This window comes from Nymphaea colorata, chromosome 1 (genome assembly GCF_008831285.2).
Source record: "Nymphaea colorata isolate Beijing-Zhang1983 chromosome 1, ASM883128v2, whole genome shotgun sequence".
Taxonomy (NCBI): Eukaryota; Viridiplantae; Streptophyta; class Magnoliopsida; order Nymphaeales; family Nymphaeaceae; genus Nymphaea; species Nymphaea colorata.
Window position 1 is genome coordinate 31,639,706 of NC_045138.2, and position 16,663 is coordinate 31,656,368.

At 36.5% G+C, this 16,663-nt stretch overlaps 1 protein-coding gene across 4 annotated transcripts; it reads left to right on the forward strand.

Moving 5' to 3' along the window:
* The first annotated feature begins 1,741 nt into the window (after positions 1-1,741).
* LOC116245810 (3-hydroxyisobutyryl-CoA hydrolase-like protein 4, mitochondrial) lies at positions 1,742-15,784 on the forward strand. Of its 4 annotated transcripts, XM_031617378.2 has the most exons (11): positions 1,742-2,000; positions 3,082-3,183; positions 3,373-3,417; positions 3,574-3,626; positions 5,164-5,298; positions 5,418-5,514; positions 10,433-10,562; positions 10,657-10,835; positions 14,585-14,712; positions 14,842-14,943; positions 15,601-15,784. In XM_031617378.2, exons 1-11 carry the CDS (start codon positions 1,742-1,744, stop codon positions 15,697-15,699), a joined length of 1,329 nt encoding a protein of 442 aa, XP_031473238.1. In that variant the 3' UTR covers positions 15,700-15,784. The 4 variants fall into 4 exon arrangements, with proteins under 4 accessions (XP_031473238.1, XP_031473235.1, XP_031473236.1 ...); XM_031617375.2 differs by lacking the exon at positions 3,574-3,626 and having other exon boundaries at positions 3,373-3,437; XM_031617376.2 differs by lacking the exon at positions 3,373-3,417.
* Positions 15,785-16,663: the final 879 nt, after the last annotated feature.

Genomic DNA, 16,663 nt, shown 5'->3' on the forward strand with positions numbered 1-16,663 from the left:
GAATAAGATAAAGTACCGTGGACGAATAGTTTACCGCTTTTTCAACCTGTATGCAATTACCTCTTTTTTTAAAAATAAATTTAACTAATTTAAATGCTTATAAATAAACTAATTGATGTGACTAAAGTTCGAGGCATTTTGGATAATTGATATCATTAAGTATGGGTTTGTTAATTAATTTTTTTATTAATAATACAAATTTAGTTGTGAGGGTCTCCTTAATGTGGTGAGGGAGCTCAAGAATGAAGAATATTCGGAAATGCCCCTTTCCCTCATTTTTTTTGTTATCATTTTCTCAAGAGGGCACCCAATTTTTTTTTCCCGATCAAGATTCCAATGTACCCAATTGTGTTTGGGATGCTTGTCTGAATCAAGTTGGTAGTGGTAGACAAAATGGTCGCCCTCCCACTCTTCTGCCCCCATCGGGAAAAGTTCAAAGATCCTAAAACTTTCTCGATTATATGTTGAGGCTTGTTGTCTAAAATCGCTTCTTATTTGTGCAAGGTTTGAGTATCTTTTGCTTCTGGAATACCGTCAGATTGAGTATTTCAGGCTTTCAGTTAAAGGATTAGCTTTAGCAGGAAAATAAGAAAAGCATGTGGTTTTACACCAAGCCAATTTGCCTGCCTTTGATAAGGGGAGCACCTTTCGGAAAAACTCTTTTTCTATGGTGTCTTTGAGGAAACTCGAGCTGGGGGATAAGATGATACCCGGGAAACAGAACCGGGGTTGCTTGTTTTTCTTTGTGATGTTGGAAATTTGAAAGCCTCTTTATTCAATTGGAATCACCTGTCCATACAAGAACCTGAAGATTCTCAATTATGTTGCATCATATTATTCATAATATCTTTTGTCAACATGCACCTTGTCGTTTAATTTATTTGCTTGCTAGGTACCAATATTTACCTTGAAACTTTCAGTATGGTGTATCTTTTATAGCTTATCTTTTCAAGCATATCCTGCTTGAACCTTAGTGGCTTATAGAGTCCGAAAGATGCATTGCATATGGTAACTTTGTGTTGTACATCTACCTGTTGCTGAACAGGTGGACATTCACCTTACTAATGATATATTTCGGGTATGTCATAGATGTCAATTTATGATTTATACAGGTTGTCATCATCCTTTGTGGGTGGAGATTAGAGAGAATAACAAGCAAGTGCCGGAGGTGTGGTGCTTACAAATTGTGTTATTCTTCATTTGGAAAGTAAACCGAAAAGTTAATGCAAGTAAAACTTATCATATTGTGTTTGAAAATTTTACCACATGTTATGTTTGAATTTTACCACATGCGTCTATGCTTTTGCTTGTTATTGTTGCTTATTCTCTTTTGGAAAATCTGGAAATATGTTTGTTTAATATCAAATTAAGAAATAATTTTTTGGAAATATGAAAATATGTTTTTTTCATCAAATTAAGTAATAAATTTCTAAAAATTTATTTCCCAATCATCACCCACATATCAAAATAATAATCAGAACGTTTTTTCTCATTTTATTTTTTCAAAAAATATATTTTTAAAAAAATATTTTCAATTCTAGATTTTGAGGTCATCGAACACTACTTTAATTTTGCAAAAAAGTCTTTAAGTTTTCAAAAGAGTTGGAGGAAGAGACAACATTTACATCGGATCGAATGTGGTCTGATCTACCAGACCCGACCCAACAACGCGGGACGGAGTCGCCCACGACCTCTGCTGCCTATAAATGCGTGGCTCCTCGCCGGCTACATTTTTGTCGCTATGATCATCCCTTTCCGGCCACTCCGCCACACTTGGAGCGTTTTGCTGCTCCCTTCTCTCCCTTTCCCATTCCGGCCGCTGCACTCTGCCGTAGATTCTAGGCCCTTCTCCCCGTCGAGGTGCTATCCCGTCGCCTCCCCGCCGCGATCCTTTGTCGCCATGGCCGAATCGGATGCCTTTGTCAAGGGTGCCGTCCACCCCAACGGCCTCGCTGTTATCACGCTCGATCGCCCCAGGGCCCTCAATGCCATGAATGTGGGTAAGAAGTTCGCGAATTCACGCTCTGTCGGCTCTGAATGTAGTCAATTTCTTGCGCATGAATGGATTCTGTTTCTGTCCGTGAATTTTGATCAGTGCGGGATGGGATTGGTAGAGATTCTCTCCGGCCCTCCTTGCGTGTTTAATTTGCTAGATTGATGTGTTACAACTTACTGAGCCTTTCACTAGAGTTCTTATGGGTATCGGTTACTTTTTTCTTGCCTAGTCATTAGCCGAAAAGAGTTCAGTTAAGTAATGTTGAGTTAAAATTGTACTCCTAATTGATGGGGGTTTAGTATTCTTACAGTGGGCAGGTTTACTTTGTTCCGATGCTCTTGCTATGGTATCACCTGTTTTTGTTAATGGAAGACGAACAGACCTCACAACTATTATCTCATTTGCACTGTGACGAGGAGGACTTGACTGATTTTTGAAAGTTGTCTGGTAGCTGAGTGGTTTGTAAAATAGGCTTCTCACACGTACCCTCTAGGAAGCGTTGACTTTTGAGATAGTCATGTCAGGTTGGTCATTTTTTTTTTTTATAAACCACGGTTTGCATTAGGAAGTTTGAAGCTACCAGCACTTTCTTGCTTATCAACTTCAATTCCTTATGAAGAAATTTATTTTTCTATTCAGACACGTATTCAGAGCGTGTTCGCATGCATTTATTTGTCTCCTAAGGCGAATTGTTTTTATGCACAGCCGTGTCATCCTTTGTGGAGATACAAGAAATCTTATGGTTATATTTTGAAGTTTAAGCCCGTTATGTTATTTGTTGGGAGAAATGGAATGCAAATAGATCATTCTTTCCCGGTCAAGAAATAGGAATGTGCTGTATATAATGCAGTTACGGTATTCACATGTTTCATACTTCTTGTCTCTGTAGAGACAGATGATTTATACGCCTATAGAACTGAAAAGAAAGCCTATTATGTTATTCGTGTGACTGTGACTATGTCAGAACATGAATATTATGATTATTCCATGAAATGTGCAATACGTGAAATATGTTAAACCCTTTAAAAAATTTGTTTTTAAATCACAAGGCGAAACTGGATTTCTTATTATGCTGTATTATGCAGATATGGATAGAAAATACACAGACTTCCTTGATCAGTGGGCAGTCGATTCTAATGTCAAATGCGTTTTGGTTGAAGGCAGCACCTCTCGAGCATTTTCAGCAGGTAATGAAGGCTAATCACAGATGTTACTTCACTAATCTAATAACATTTCAGTTTCTTCTTCCGCTTGTGCCATGGTTTCTTAGCCACATAGATTCCATTCCATATTTGCACTTTGTCATTGTCTTAATTGTGTCATTGTCCTTTGCGGTGCTTCATAGTTCTTGAAGGCAACATTCCTTACTAACGCAGGGATGGACATTAAGGGTGTTGCTGCTGAAATTCAGAAGGACAAAACTACCCCGCTTGTCGAGAAGGTTTCCCTTTTTATCCTCTTAAGTGTCCTGTTATGAATGCCTATTGCATGATTGCACATTTTGATTATGTTATATGCTTGCATCATGGAATCATTCTTACATTTATAGACAACTAAGCCATCAGTGCATTCTGCAGGTGGAGATGTCAAGTTCCTCACTACCAGATGCACTAAATCAGAAATTTATGAGGTCTTGTTGTGTGATCTGTAACCCTATTGGCATAATTTTTTTGTTTATGACTTCAATGAAAGTGATGGCTTAAGAGAGAAACTGATGCATCCCTAGAAAAAGAAAATCAAAAGCATGGCAGAATTTGTCTGATAAAAGTTGTGATGTAGGTAATCAAAATGCTAATTAATGCTTAGATGGTGAGGCCCCTGAGAGGGCTGGTCAGGGCCTAGGTAGGGTTTCAGTCTTTTCTCATACTTTGCCATTTCAAGTAAAGGGATGCCTTGCCTAGTTAGGTTGTGTATCTCTACAAAAAGCAAACAAAGAGCATTTCAATCTTATTGAATATAAATGTGACCTAAGTAGTTGAGGTGCTAGCCAGCCTAGGTGGCCAGCCCCTTGAAAGACCTAGTCTGTGGGTTTAGCATTGGGTAAGACCTAAATAATGCACTCAAAGATAAGAACACCAAATAAATTTAAATATGGACAAAAATTGAGCAAAGATGGAACCCATTTGATTTTGAAAAAGCACATGAAAATGAAAAATAACTTTAAATATGAAAAACAGATAACTTAACTTATGGGCGTGATTAAAAAGTAATGATAATATATGTATGTGTGTGCATGTGTGTGTATGGGTGTGTGCAAACAAAGTAAAGAAGTAAGCTTGGGTGGTTCCCACTTAGGCAGCCACCTATGCACTTGGCTAGACATGCCTAAGGAGACCAAACATGCCTACCATAACTTCAACAGTATAAGTGCGACTGATCCCATCAGTTAATTTTTGGCTGATGAAACAATTGGACATATTCTAATTTGTATGTAATAAATCTGCTTTGACAGCGCACCTGATTGCAGTCTACCAAAAAAAAAAAAAAAACTGATTGCAACATGTTCATGGAATCACAATACGAAGCTCTTCAGTCTTCAGTTTTTTGATGGCATCATGGCAGTAGTACTTATTGCATCAGTTCTTACAGTTTTAGGTTTCTTTGAAGTCTTTGTGGTTCATAATTAGTAACTTCTTATCTAAGGGCAAAGATTCGTCTGAGAGATTGCTGCACCCAAGTGAAGGCATCTTCTGTTTATTGTATGGTTTTTTGATGCCATTTTCAAAGTCAGCAGTGTTGGGTGGGGCAAGATGTTGTGAGCTGCATCCAACTGTTCCTCCCAATTTTAGTTGTATATCAAATTTTACTGAAGCATTGAGTTCAATATGGTGAACCGTGCTATAGTTGATAAAACTTGTTTATTTTGTTGTTAGAAATTTCAGTAATGCAGTTGATATCTTGATAATCTTTTGTTGTTTATTGTGCAAAACTAATTTATTATAACTTCATTGCCATTTACTAGTTCTCTTTGTACGAGTATAAAATAAGTACATAACTAAGTTATTTTACATAACTAATATATCTGCATGTATGTATTTGCATTATAAGCTTTTTGAATGAATTTGTGTTGACATGTACTAGTCAAGCTTATCATGTCTCATGTGTGAGAGGGCCATGTATAATTTGTCTCATGTCATTAAATAATGCTAGCTTTTTTTCTGTGGCAGGTGTTTGCTGCAGAATATTCTCTCATATGTAAAATTGCTGGATACAAAAAGCCTTATATATCTTTTATGGATGGTGTGACAATGGGATTTGGAATTGGTCTTTCTGGTCATGGCCAATACCGAGTTGTCACAGAGGTAAGCCATCTGTTTTACAGTTTTACTAACTGTATGATTGAGATGAAAAATTACTAGTTTAAGTTTAGATGCTGGTCCTTCCATTTTCTGACTACCAATTCCTCATTTTCTTTTCTCAGAAAACTCTTCTTGCAATGCCAGAAAATGGAATTGGTTTGTTTCCTGATGTGGGGTTTTCATATATAGCAGCTAAAAGTCCAGGAGAAGGAGCAGTAGGTATGTTTAGATGCCTGATTGTTGGACGAGTTGGAGCCTATTCCCTTTCTTGACTGGCTATCCCTTGTCCTTACGTTGGGGAAAAGGGTATATTGTTAAAATTTATGCTGTGGCAAGTTCCCCCTAGACGTCTGTATTTGGAATAGTACAATAACTCTTGTAATGGCTTTTAAACTAGTGGAAAAATTCTTCTTCGGCAGTGGACGTAGGATGACTCTTTGGACTCTCTAAACCACATAAATCCTTGTGGTAGTGTTTGATGGCCAGAAATATGTTTCTGGATCCAGAAATATATTTCTGGAATTGGTTTTTGAGAAATAAAATTCTAGATTTCCAAAACTATGTTGTGTTTGTTAATTTGAAATTATTTTTCTGAAAATAAATTTCTGCGTTTGATGACAAGAGAAGAAGAATCAGTGGAAATGGAAAAGCGCCGCCTTCCCTTCGTCCGCCTCCGCCTCCTTCCCTCTCCCCCGCCTCCTTCCTTTTCTTCCTCCTCCCTCCTTTCTCCTCCCTCCTTCCCTTCTTCCGCCTCCGCCTCCGCCTCCTTCCCTTCTTCCCTTTCTTCCTCCTCCTTTCTTCCTTCTTCCTCCTTCCTTTCTTCCTCCTCCACCTCCTTCCCTTCTTCTCTCCTTCCTCCTTCCCCGTTCCTCCTTCCCCGTTCCTCCTTCCCCTTCCCCCTTTCTCCTTCCTCCTTCCCCGTTCCTCCTTCCTCCTTCCCCGTTCCTCCTTCCCCTTTCTCCTTCCTCCTTTCTCCTTCCTCCTTCCCCTTTCTCCTTCCTCCTTCCCCTTTCTCCTTCCCCCTTTCCCTTCTTCCCTTCTTCTCCTTCCTTCTTCCCTTCTTCTCCTTCCTTTTCCTCCTTCTTCCTCCTCCCTCCTTTCTTCTTCCTCCCTCCTTCCTCCCCGCCCCTTCTTCCTCCCCAACGGTAAAAAAAAAAAAACCGGAAATATTATTCCGTCTCTCATCTGGAATAATATTTCCGGAAATATTGTTCCGTTTTGAGCCCCAACGGTAAAAAAAAAATTTCCATGTTTGATGAAACTGGAAAAAATTTGAAAATTTGAATTATTTTTCTTGTGCTACAGTAAAATTCCAGCTTATCAAACGCTACCTGTATTCTTCTGCGTTTGTCTGTTTCTCTTCCATTTTTCTTCTTGATTTGAAGGTTGTGACAAGGCCTTGTTTCCTAGCACTGATAAGCCTTCTAGTTCTAGTTTCTGCACGTCTTTCAGCTACTGGTTTTGGTCTAAAAAAGGGTTTCAAAAGACTCAACACAAGGTCACTGTACATATAGTGTACTATGTGCTTTGCTAATATGTTTTAGTGTACAGAAATAGATGTTTGTTCTTTAATTATTTTGGTTGTTAGGCATGCATTGTATATTATGAAATAAGAACATAGTTGATTGTTGTTATAACATAGGGTAGTTTTGTCAAAAATTGGTCTCCTGTTTCAGATTCGTGTTTTTCATGCTATCCATTAAACTTCATTCTTGAAGGCAGTGAATTGTTATTCCTTTCTTCCCGTTATTGTGTTGCATGAAAGTCAATGATGTAATCATGTAAAAGCCTATAATTTGATAATTTATACAATTTGTTTTTATGGTACAATACACTCCTCTCCTTTTGAAATGAAACGTCTAGATTCTCTGGAACCTGTCTTACCTCCCCTTTCATATGCCATGTAACATGCTGTAGCACATAATGCTTCACTTTTTTATAACTTAAAAAAAAATTGTTGGAGTCATCCTTTTTCCAAGATCTTCAGTTAAGACTTTCTCAGCATATAATATTCTGCTGAGAGCCTTCTTTTCCTATGCATAAGCCAGGATTCTTACCTTATGAACAATAGTCATGATCGAATGAAAAAGAATGACTGTCAGTTGTTTCGTCTTTTAATTCTGAGAAAGTGGTAGTAAGTGGCATTAAGGATCTCTTTATACTGTTAACTAATAGGGTTGGTTACTTTGTTTAATAGCCTTTTTTCCCCCTAAATGGTCAATATTTTAGTGCTTATAATGTATGTGAACTTTTGTTTGTTTTGTGTCACGAATATCATTTGTGGTTTTCATGGGTAAGGTTTTGCTCAGCTATTAATTAGAAAGTTTGTTTATGTTGGAATTCAAAAAGTTAGAAAATATAAAATAATAATAAAAGAAGTTGTGAGAACATGAGTTTTCTACTATTTTTCTTACACAATCATCAATAAAAATTCAAACTAGTTATTGAAATACTGAAAGGAACCCAAAACGTGTACACATGCATACAATACATACGTACATACATATATACACATATATATATATATAACTATATATATGTGTGTGTGTGTGTCTGTGTGTGTGTCAAGAAACAGGAAATTGTCACAACAAAGATTGAAAAAAACACAATATCCTTCTTCTGAACATATTTTAAAAAATATCATGACTTCTTCACAATCTTCCATTTTCCTTATTTTCTGCTTTAATGCAATATTTTGAGGAAAGTGGTCATATTTGTTACAATGATTTCAGTTAAGGTTATAACTTAGTCATTGCCATTCTCATTACTACATTTTGCCACAACATGTTTCCCAGTTGTTACAAGTTCATGCATTATTTTTTCCTTTTGTAATTGGTCATCCTCGTTATTGTAGCTTTGACTACTTTGTTCTCTTTGATCTCTTGCAGTATGTTTGTGATGATGTAATGTTTTAATCTTTATAGTTTGGTTCTTAAAGTTCCCTTGTTGTATGACCCTTGTATAGTTTGCTGTCTTAAGACTTCATGCTTTTCTTTTTGTCAAAGAAAACATATATTTGATGTATAAACAAATAAGGACATGTACATACATACAAAACTACATTTGCAAATATATTATATGCGAACTGTTACTTATCTCTTCATATTGTTCATTTCCATCTTGTGCTTTTAGCTTAATTTATGTTAACATCACTCAAAACTTTTAATTACTTGTGTACAATTTATAAAATGCTTTTGAGTTTTGTTTGTATTCATGTTTGAAAATGTTTTCTGGTTGTCCATTTTATAAATTTTAGCTTATTTTGTTTTCATTTCCGTCAATTTTTTTTTTTCTTGTGCACAATTTATAAAATACTTTTGGGTTTTAATTTTCTTCATGTTTGTAAACTTTTTTGGTTGTCTTGTGATGGTATATGATATGGTTAAATGCATCTTATACCTTGAAATATGCCTCCAATATCAATAAAGCATCTATATATACATACACAAATTGTTAGGGAGAGAAACACACTTCAATTCGACCAAAACCCCTCTTTTTAACCAATCAAAAGTTTTAGCTTTCTGTCCATTAATTTGTTCTTTATTAGTAATTTGCCAAATTTAATAGCATGAAGTCGGTTACTAATCATCATTATCATTGATTCAACATAGAAACTCACTTTTATAGCTCTCTCTCTCTAATATATGTTGCCAAAAATTTGTTTTCACAGTAGTCTCTGTTGGGCTATGTCACATAGGTACGGGTACGGATACCGGTCCGGGTACAGACCATTTTCAAAAAATTTGGGTGCGGGGGTATGGCCGTACACACACGCGGACACACACACACACACACATATATATATATATGTCAAAAAATTTCAAAATGAATAACATATTCACAAAACACAGTATGGAAGTAATTAACATACAAATATATCAACTTTCTTGATTCTCTGTCGCATCATCAAGATTAGAAGGAGCAACATGTCACGCTTTTAAGATATATTGACATCGCTATGGTTATGGCTCACACTATTATCGGAGAGTCAAGTTATAGAGAAGGAATGGATTTTCGAAACATTGTATGGAAGACTTTAAATGAAAAGTTGTGAGGAACTATGTACAAGAAATGTTTAGAGTGAAAAAGGAAACAAGAAAAGAGAGGGGGATTTTTAATTTTCAACTCAAAAACTGGACAACTTTGGACTTGGTCAAAGTTGACCGAGTTTGAAAATAGACAAAAATGATCCCGGGTACGTTGACCGTACCCGGTACTGCGTTGACCGCACCAGGGCCGTACTCGTACCCGTACCCATACCATACGGGTACTCCTCCTTAAGAGGAGTACCTGTGTGACATAGCTGCTGGGTGATGCCCATTGTAAATACATGGTGCAATATTGTCTTGGCTTTTTGAATTAGGACCTCTCCATGCATTGGTTGAGCATATGGTGGAAAAGTGTGCCATGTACATGGTGCATTTCTATATACATCATCGTAAGCATTATCTTCATTGTCTTGCATGCTATTATGTTGCTGATCTTTAATTGTATCCAAATTAAAATCTTGATATTATGTTACAGATAACATTAAGAACAGTGAATGTTATTGAATATTGTTGATTTTAAAAATTTCCATATTCATAGATCGTCGTAATGGTTTCATATTTGTTATATCATCCATTCAGGTATAGTTAATAACTGAGGTATTCTTTATAGTTAATAACTGAGGTATTCTTTCTCGTTTTAGCACTAAGTAGTTTAGTTCATTTAGAAAATATAATTTAAATAGATTTCAACAATTTTTTTCTCAATATTCCAAACTTTGTACTCCGAAGTGTTCCTAAGTACATTTAGAATGAATAGACTCCATCAAACTTTACATTTTTCTTGATAATTTTTTTCCAATATTTTATTCTTACTTGCATTGCAGGAGCTTTTACTAGTAGAAATACAAGCATAAACGTCGGTACATATATAAAACAAGTTTATATGTTTTGCATTTAGCTGAAAGCCACCGGTGCATGCATAAAGAACAATGGCATATGGACCAATGTGTGCCTTTATTGCATATATTTGCTTGTAACATATAAATATGTACATGTATGTAAATATACATGCACGCGATTGTACTTTGTCATTCATGTACATGTGTAGTTGAGCATGTGCGGATTGAGACGGTTCATTTTTGTTGTAGGTGCTTATCTTGGACTGACTGGAAAGAGGGTTTCAACTCCTGCTGATGCTCTGTTTGTGGGTCTGGGAACTCATTATGTCCCTTCTGGAAGCTTGGAGTCACTAAAGGGAGCCCTTCTTGGAACAAGCTTGTATTTCTCGGTTCACCATTTGTTTTGTGTTCTAAGTCTTCTAAATGAACATATGTTTGACGTGGTTCTCATATATTCTGTTTTGTATTTGCAGTTCTGATGATCCCCACAAGGAGGTGCAGGCATTGTTGGCTGAATATAGCAAGAAGCCTGAATCTGACGCTCAACTACAAGTTCTTCTTCCACAGATAGCTTCTACTTTTGGGTCTCATAAACCAGTGACAGAAATAGTGCAAGAGTTGAAGCAGCACGAACTTGGTGATGATGTGAAAGGTAAGTTGTTCATATCAGTTCCTAATTGTGGAGTTATATTCTGCTTAATTCTGTTCAGTGTCTTGTGCTGGTGTTTGTCTAGATGCAACTATTTTTTAAAAATCTTTTGCAGCTTTTTCAAAGAGTGAAGCATATGCTGTCAGATTTATGTGCAAGCTAATATATAGGAAAATTGTCTTCTTTACATTAGTATAGTTACAAAAAATTGATAGGACAAGTAGGTGTCTCCTCATTTTGCTATGAGTGTGTTCTCATCATTTTGTACTGCTCATGGCGACAGGAGCATTCTGTCATTTATACAGTGTTGGGTTTTATTAGCAAGAACTGTAATATCTAATTTCTTTCATGAGGTTCCTGTTACCTGCAATCCTAGTTATGTACTTAATGAGCATTAGTGAGCAGAAGTAGGATTTATTGTATTGAAAAATGCAGTATTGAGTGGATGTTACTGTTTTATTGTGCATAGTTTACTTGCTGTTCTGATAAATGCCAGTTAGCGAAGGTCTGTGACGTGCCCTGTCAAATGACTTGTTCACAACCTCCATTTCTTTTGATTGCTTTCTCAAAGGGCAGGCAATAATAAACTTTTTGCAAGGACATTGTGCTTATAGTTCATCGATTAAACCCATTTTGTTTAAGTGTTGATATCCTCAATGCCAGCATCTATATGTACAATCATATATTTTGACATCATCGTTATTGTTTCTTCACTGTTTAATCCTATTTCATGTAAGTGATAACATCGTTAATGCCATAATCTCTTTGGCAATTTGGTTCCAGTGAATCTTACTAAAACTAGGGGCATGATTTATGTATTGATAAATGAGTTACTCTATAAACCTTGCCTTCACTTTTGAGTATTAATGAAGTATAGAGTAATGCAGGCTTCCTTTGCCCCTTAGCAATGCTGTTATGTAAAAGCCTAAAAGGTCAACGACTACGAGGGATTCTGTTATCCATCCTTTGTTATTTTATTTTGTTTGAACCACTTGATCTAATGGAGGTGCAATAGATGATTTGATAAGTTGATATTGTTGGCCTTTGGAGTCCAATGATCCTTTAGTGCGGCCCTAATTCTAGCCTTCTAAGAAATATCACAAATATCTTCAAAACTTTGAAAAACATTCTTGAACCACCTAATTATATTGGCAAATGTTGTGATATTTTTCAACATGCAGCAAAAGGATATATGTTGATATAATCACAATTTACTGTGGTAGTATCACAACTTTCTGCTAGTTTTTTAAAAAGTTCATTTTGTATATTTGAGGTAACATTTTCTATTATTGTTGTTTCTTGTTTTCATATTAACTTTTAAATAGTTATTTTTGTGGTTTTTTTTTTATTTCATAATTTTTCTACTACAGTCATACTTTTTTAGTTTTGAATGTTTAAAATTTTCAAGAATTTTAGGAGAAAGACAATTTTTTTAGGAAAATTCCCATGAAATACCCTGCCAACAAATTGTAAAAGCATTATTAGTAACCTATGTCACATGGGTGCGGGTATGATACGGGTACGGCGATACGGGTACGGACACGGCAATTTTGAAAATTTTGGATATGCGGATACGGCAAATTTTATATTCTCAAAAATAATAAAATGAAAAAAAAAACATTAAATTAATAGCTCACTTTTATAATAAAGTTTGTTTTACCACAAAAGTGCTGAGTATTTGAAAGGATTGTTCATGGACATAATTGGATGCATCACAAAAAAATGATAAAATGAAAAAAAAAAAATATAATAGTTTATTTTTTGGTGTATCCCACCCGTATCCCGTACCTGGATACGCATGTCCGCGTATCGGATATGGATATGTGGGCTAAACCCACGTATCCGTGTGACAGAGTTAGTAACTATTTTCTAGGGAAACAACCCCTACTGATTTCTTATCTTAGATGGTTTTATGGACCAAAGGGATAGAATTCATGTATGACAGTCCACATGCAGGAAAATTACCTTCAGTCTCCAATGGTTATTTTTTCTCGGGAACAAACTATGTAGGAGGTCAAATTTTTTTGGGTTCCAACATGGGGCAATGTGTTCAGGCCCAGAAATGACGAAAATGCCCTTCATATGTGAAAATGAAACCTGTCTGCTGTAAGGGAGGAATTGGAAAAAAAAACGTGAATGATGACAATAGAATTGTTCAAAAAAGCCAAAGGCTCTCCCCCTAAAATGTAGAAGGGGCTCCATAGTAGGCACCAAACGTGCACCACCCTCTAAACAACCTAGGGTAGGTGCAACACTAGGGTTATTTTAAAGTTTGAAACAGCTTGAGAAGAACTCAATTTCTTATTCTTATGGTGAAATTTCACCTTTTGAAAATTTAGTGGACGTTTTTCTAAATTTTTTCCACTGTCATATTTAATATTTTATTCAGGTTCTTTGCAAGGGAAAACAATGTGTATGCAACTGTGTCTGTTGAGAGAACCTCATGATTTTTCAGCCCCACAACCATTAACAGCCAACCCAACAAGTGACTCTGTAATGAAGGATGAGGGAGTGAGTGAGTAAACAACCACGTAAAATGGTATTCCAGCCCTAGTGCTTTCTTACAAGTCATTTTTGTACAGCTGCCGTGTTCAAGATAGCTGGTAATTTTGACAAACTATCTTTTTAATTTCATGGTTTGCCAGTTTCATGGTCTTAAGCAGGTGTCTATATTAGTCGCTTGTGCAGCTGTAGCACTTTGATACCAGGAAATTGTTTTGAGAAGCAGAAAGGAGACAGGAAGTAGAAACAAGAAATGAAGCACGTGGAAGTTTTTAGGAAGTGAGAAGAGAGAAATGAATATCAAACATGTGGGAATTGAAGCAGAAATGAATCAGAAGTGAAAAAGGTTAGCTTCCTTAGTGTTGCTATGGAAGGTCAGGCCAAAAGCTAGGAAGCATGTTGGAAACAACAAAAAAACAGAAGAAAAAAGGAAATAAAATAGATTATACTGCTACAGAGGAGAGTGTCAAATAAGGTTTCTTCAGAGACATAAGCAATGAAGAAGCATGTTTTGTCTATCCCTTGCAAAATTAGCATATTTGGACGTACTTTGAGATCAAGCTTTGTGCTTCCGAAGCATAGTTTCTGGCAACACACTCCCTTCCACTACGGCACTTAATATACATGATTCAAAAAGACACTGTTGGTTCAAAATACTCTATCGATCTGTAGCATGTGCTTGTTATTTTGAAAAAACACTGGGTAGTAGCTTTAGATCATGCACAACTTCCTTCCTCCTAATCAAATCAGTTTTCATTTCGTCATACGAAAGAGCTGCCTTTTCCTGGAGCCCATGGCCAGGGAAGACCATGATAGGGGAACAACAGTGCCTGGGGAAGACAGACTTGGTCTAGCACTTGAAACATTTTCATGTTGTGAAGCACAAGCGTTTTAAACTCTCGATGTTCCTAGATGAATTTTAACCTCTCCAGTTGTAAATCGTAAGTGGTATGTTGCTTTCCATTTGAACTTTTATAGTTCAGTGGACCAAGGGAAAATATAGATGAGAGCTCTGGTCAAATTTCCCTGCACCATCTGTTAAAAAAATTTTCAAACTGATTTTAACTTGTTGCAAGCTCAATTTTAACTGAAGTTTGATGAAAATGCAGGCTTATTTTTCCCTTTTCTTTTGGTCATATTAGTGTGACTAATTTTAAACTGGATGAACCATTAGATGCTTGTGAGGCTGGGATTATGCCAAATATGTTACTTCTGGGAGATTTATTATCTGTCAATCGTTTTTCTTGCAGTTGCAGACTGGGCTAAAGAAGCACTTGCTGGATTGAGCAAAGGTGCTCCTTTTTCTCTTTGCTTGACAGAGAGATACTTTTCCAAGGTGGCATCTGCAAAAGGGATCGCCGGACATCATCTTTCTACAGTGAGTTGAAACTGGGTTGATCATTTTCACTCTCTTATGCCACATTATTCAGTCTACGTGAACCCTGAAGATCAGATTGTTATTCTGAACTTTTTCCTTTCTTTCATCCGTTGGTAATTATTTTCTTAGTTAACGGGTGTTATGAAGACTGAATATCGGATCGCTCTGAGGAGTGCTGTGAGGGATGATTTTACTGAAGGTGTTCGAGCAGTCCTTGTGGACAAAGACCAGGTTCTGCATTCCATTATATTCTGAGTTATGAGCATGTAACTGTTGTATGATTGCATGAATGTTGATCGGTTGCAGAACCTGCTTTTTTCTTTAAGAACTTTCAAGCGCATCTTTTGAACTATATTTTCCATTCTGCAGTTGCAGTCACATCCCAACATTTTGGTCAGCAAGCAAAATTCTTTAGTAGCTCTCTTTTCTGGATGGTCTCTTGCTAGAGAGCTATGCTATCTGCCTATCCATAATAATTATGGTTTTCTGTAATTACCAGTTCCTCTTAAGACACTCCATATCCTCCCTGAACTTTCTTTGTCATTGTCTGACCTTTCCCACTTTGCGTAGGTTGCTTGTTTTGATGATCTAGGAGCAACATTCATGTCCTGTTCTCACTGTTCTGTGATCTGCCTCCAGATGTGTTGTTTCATTAGCTTGTATGGAGGGAAAGCCTGATAATTTCATGTTTATAGCTAATTTCATGCTTGTTGCAAAATTCAATTTGGTCGCATTGTATCCAAGCGTGATTCTAATGAAGCTTCTACATCAGCATTAGATGGAGTTTTTTTATTACGTTTTTCATGCTTTGAACGTTTGCCCTGTTGCAAAGGCCATGAACTATTTTCCTGAGACTAACCTCGTGATTTGAATTTGATGATATCACAGAACCCAAAATGGAAACCTTCTGCATTGGATGATGTTGACATCAGCGAAGTGGATTTTCTTTTTGAGCCATTATCTGGCATTAACGAATTAGATGTATGATCTTTATTGTTTCATGTAATAATTGTTAATAAGCTTGCGGACGGCTTGGACATATAGTACAATAATATTCATGTAAAAGGTTACTGTTGTAAACTGGTAATAATTGGCTTACGGATAGCAACGTTCTTCTGTCGGTTCGTATTACAATTGTTACTTGACTTTATGAATGGGAATGCATTTTTTTCCAATTTATTTTTCACGTCAAATGGGAATCTAGACATTTTCTTGTGCATTTTTTTGCCCACAGAAGGTTTGTGTTGCAATCTCCTTGTTCACATTGCCATGTATATTGGTATTCTTATTTGATTTATGACTATTTACGGATGATCTTTGACACTCAGTTGGGTCTGCTGACTTGATTTTGTGCGTATATGTCCTGTTTCAGAAACTTTCGGAGTTTTGATTAGTATTCTTGTTTGGCATCGAGTCGTGAATGTCGATAAGTGGAGAAAGTGTTCCAAACAGGAAAAAGGTCAGTCGGTGGACCAACACATGGACTAGAAGGGTGCGCAATTCTGTCTAGTTTTATCAGCTGCAGAATCTTGTTTCTACATATGATCTAAGCCTCATTAGAATTGTTGAAACTGAATGTTCTTTATGCAGAAGAAGCTGAACAGCTTCTTTGAGGGTTGATCGGGATTTCTTTTTGACGTTAGACAGAAAACCAATGGTTCTACTGTCCTTGTCTTCTTTAAGCAGGCATTTAGGTGGTGTTTGGGTGACACCTCACAACCAGGTTTTGGAGTTTGGAGGTCATCAAAATTGGTTTGAAGAGGACCTAGTTTTGACAAAACCAGGTTTTGTAAAAAAGAGTGAAAAACCTGGTCACCTTTGGCTTATTCAAAAACCAGGTTCTGGTTTTGGATGTGTCACCTAAAAGAAAAAAATTCTAAAACTCGTGAAAAACACTTGGTTTTCATAAAACCTAGGTTTTTATAAAACTGGGTTAAAAGGAGTGTGACAG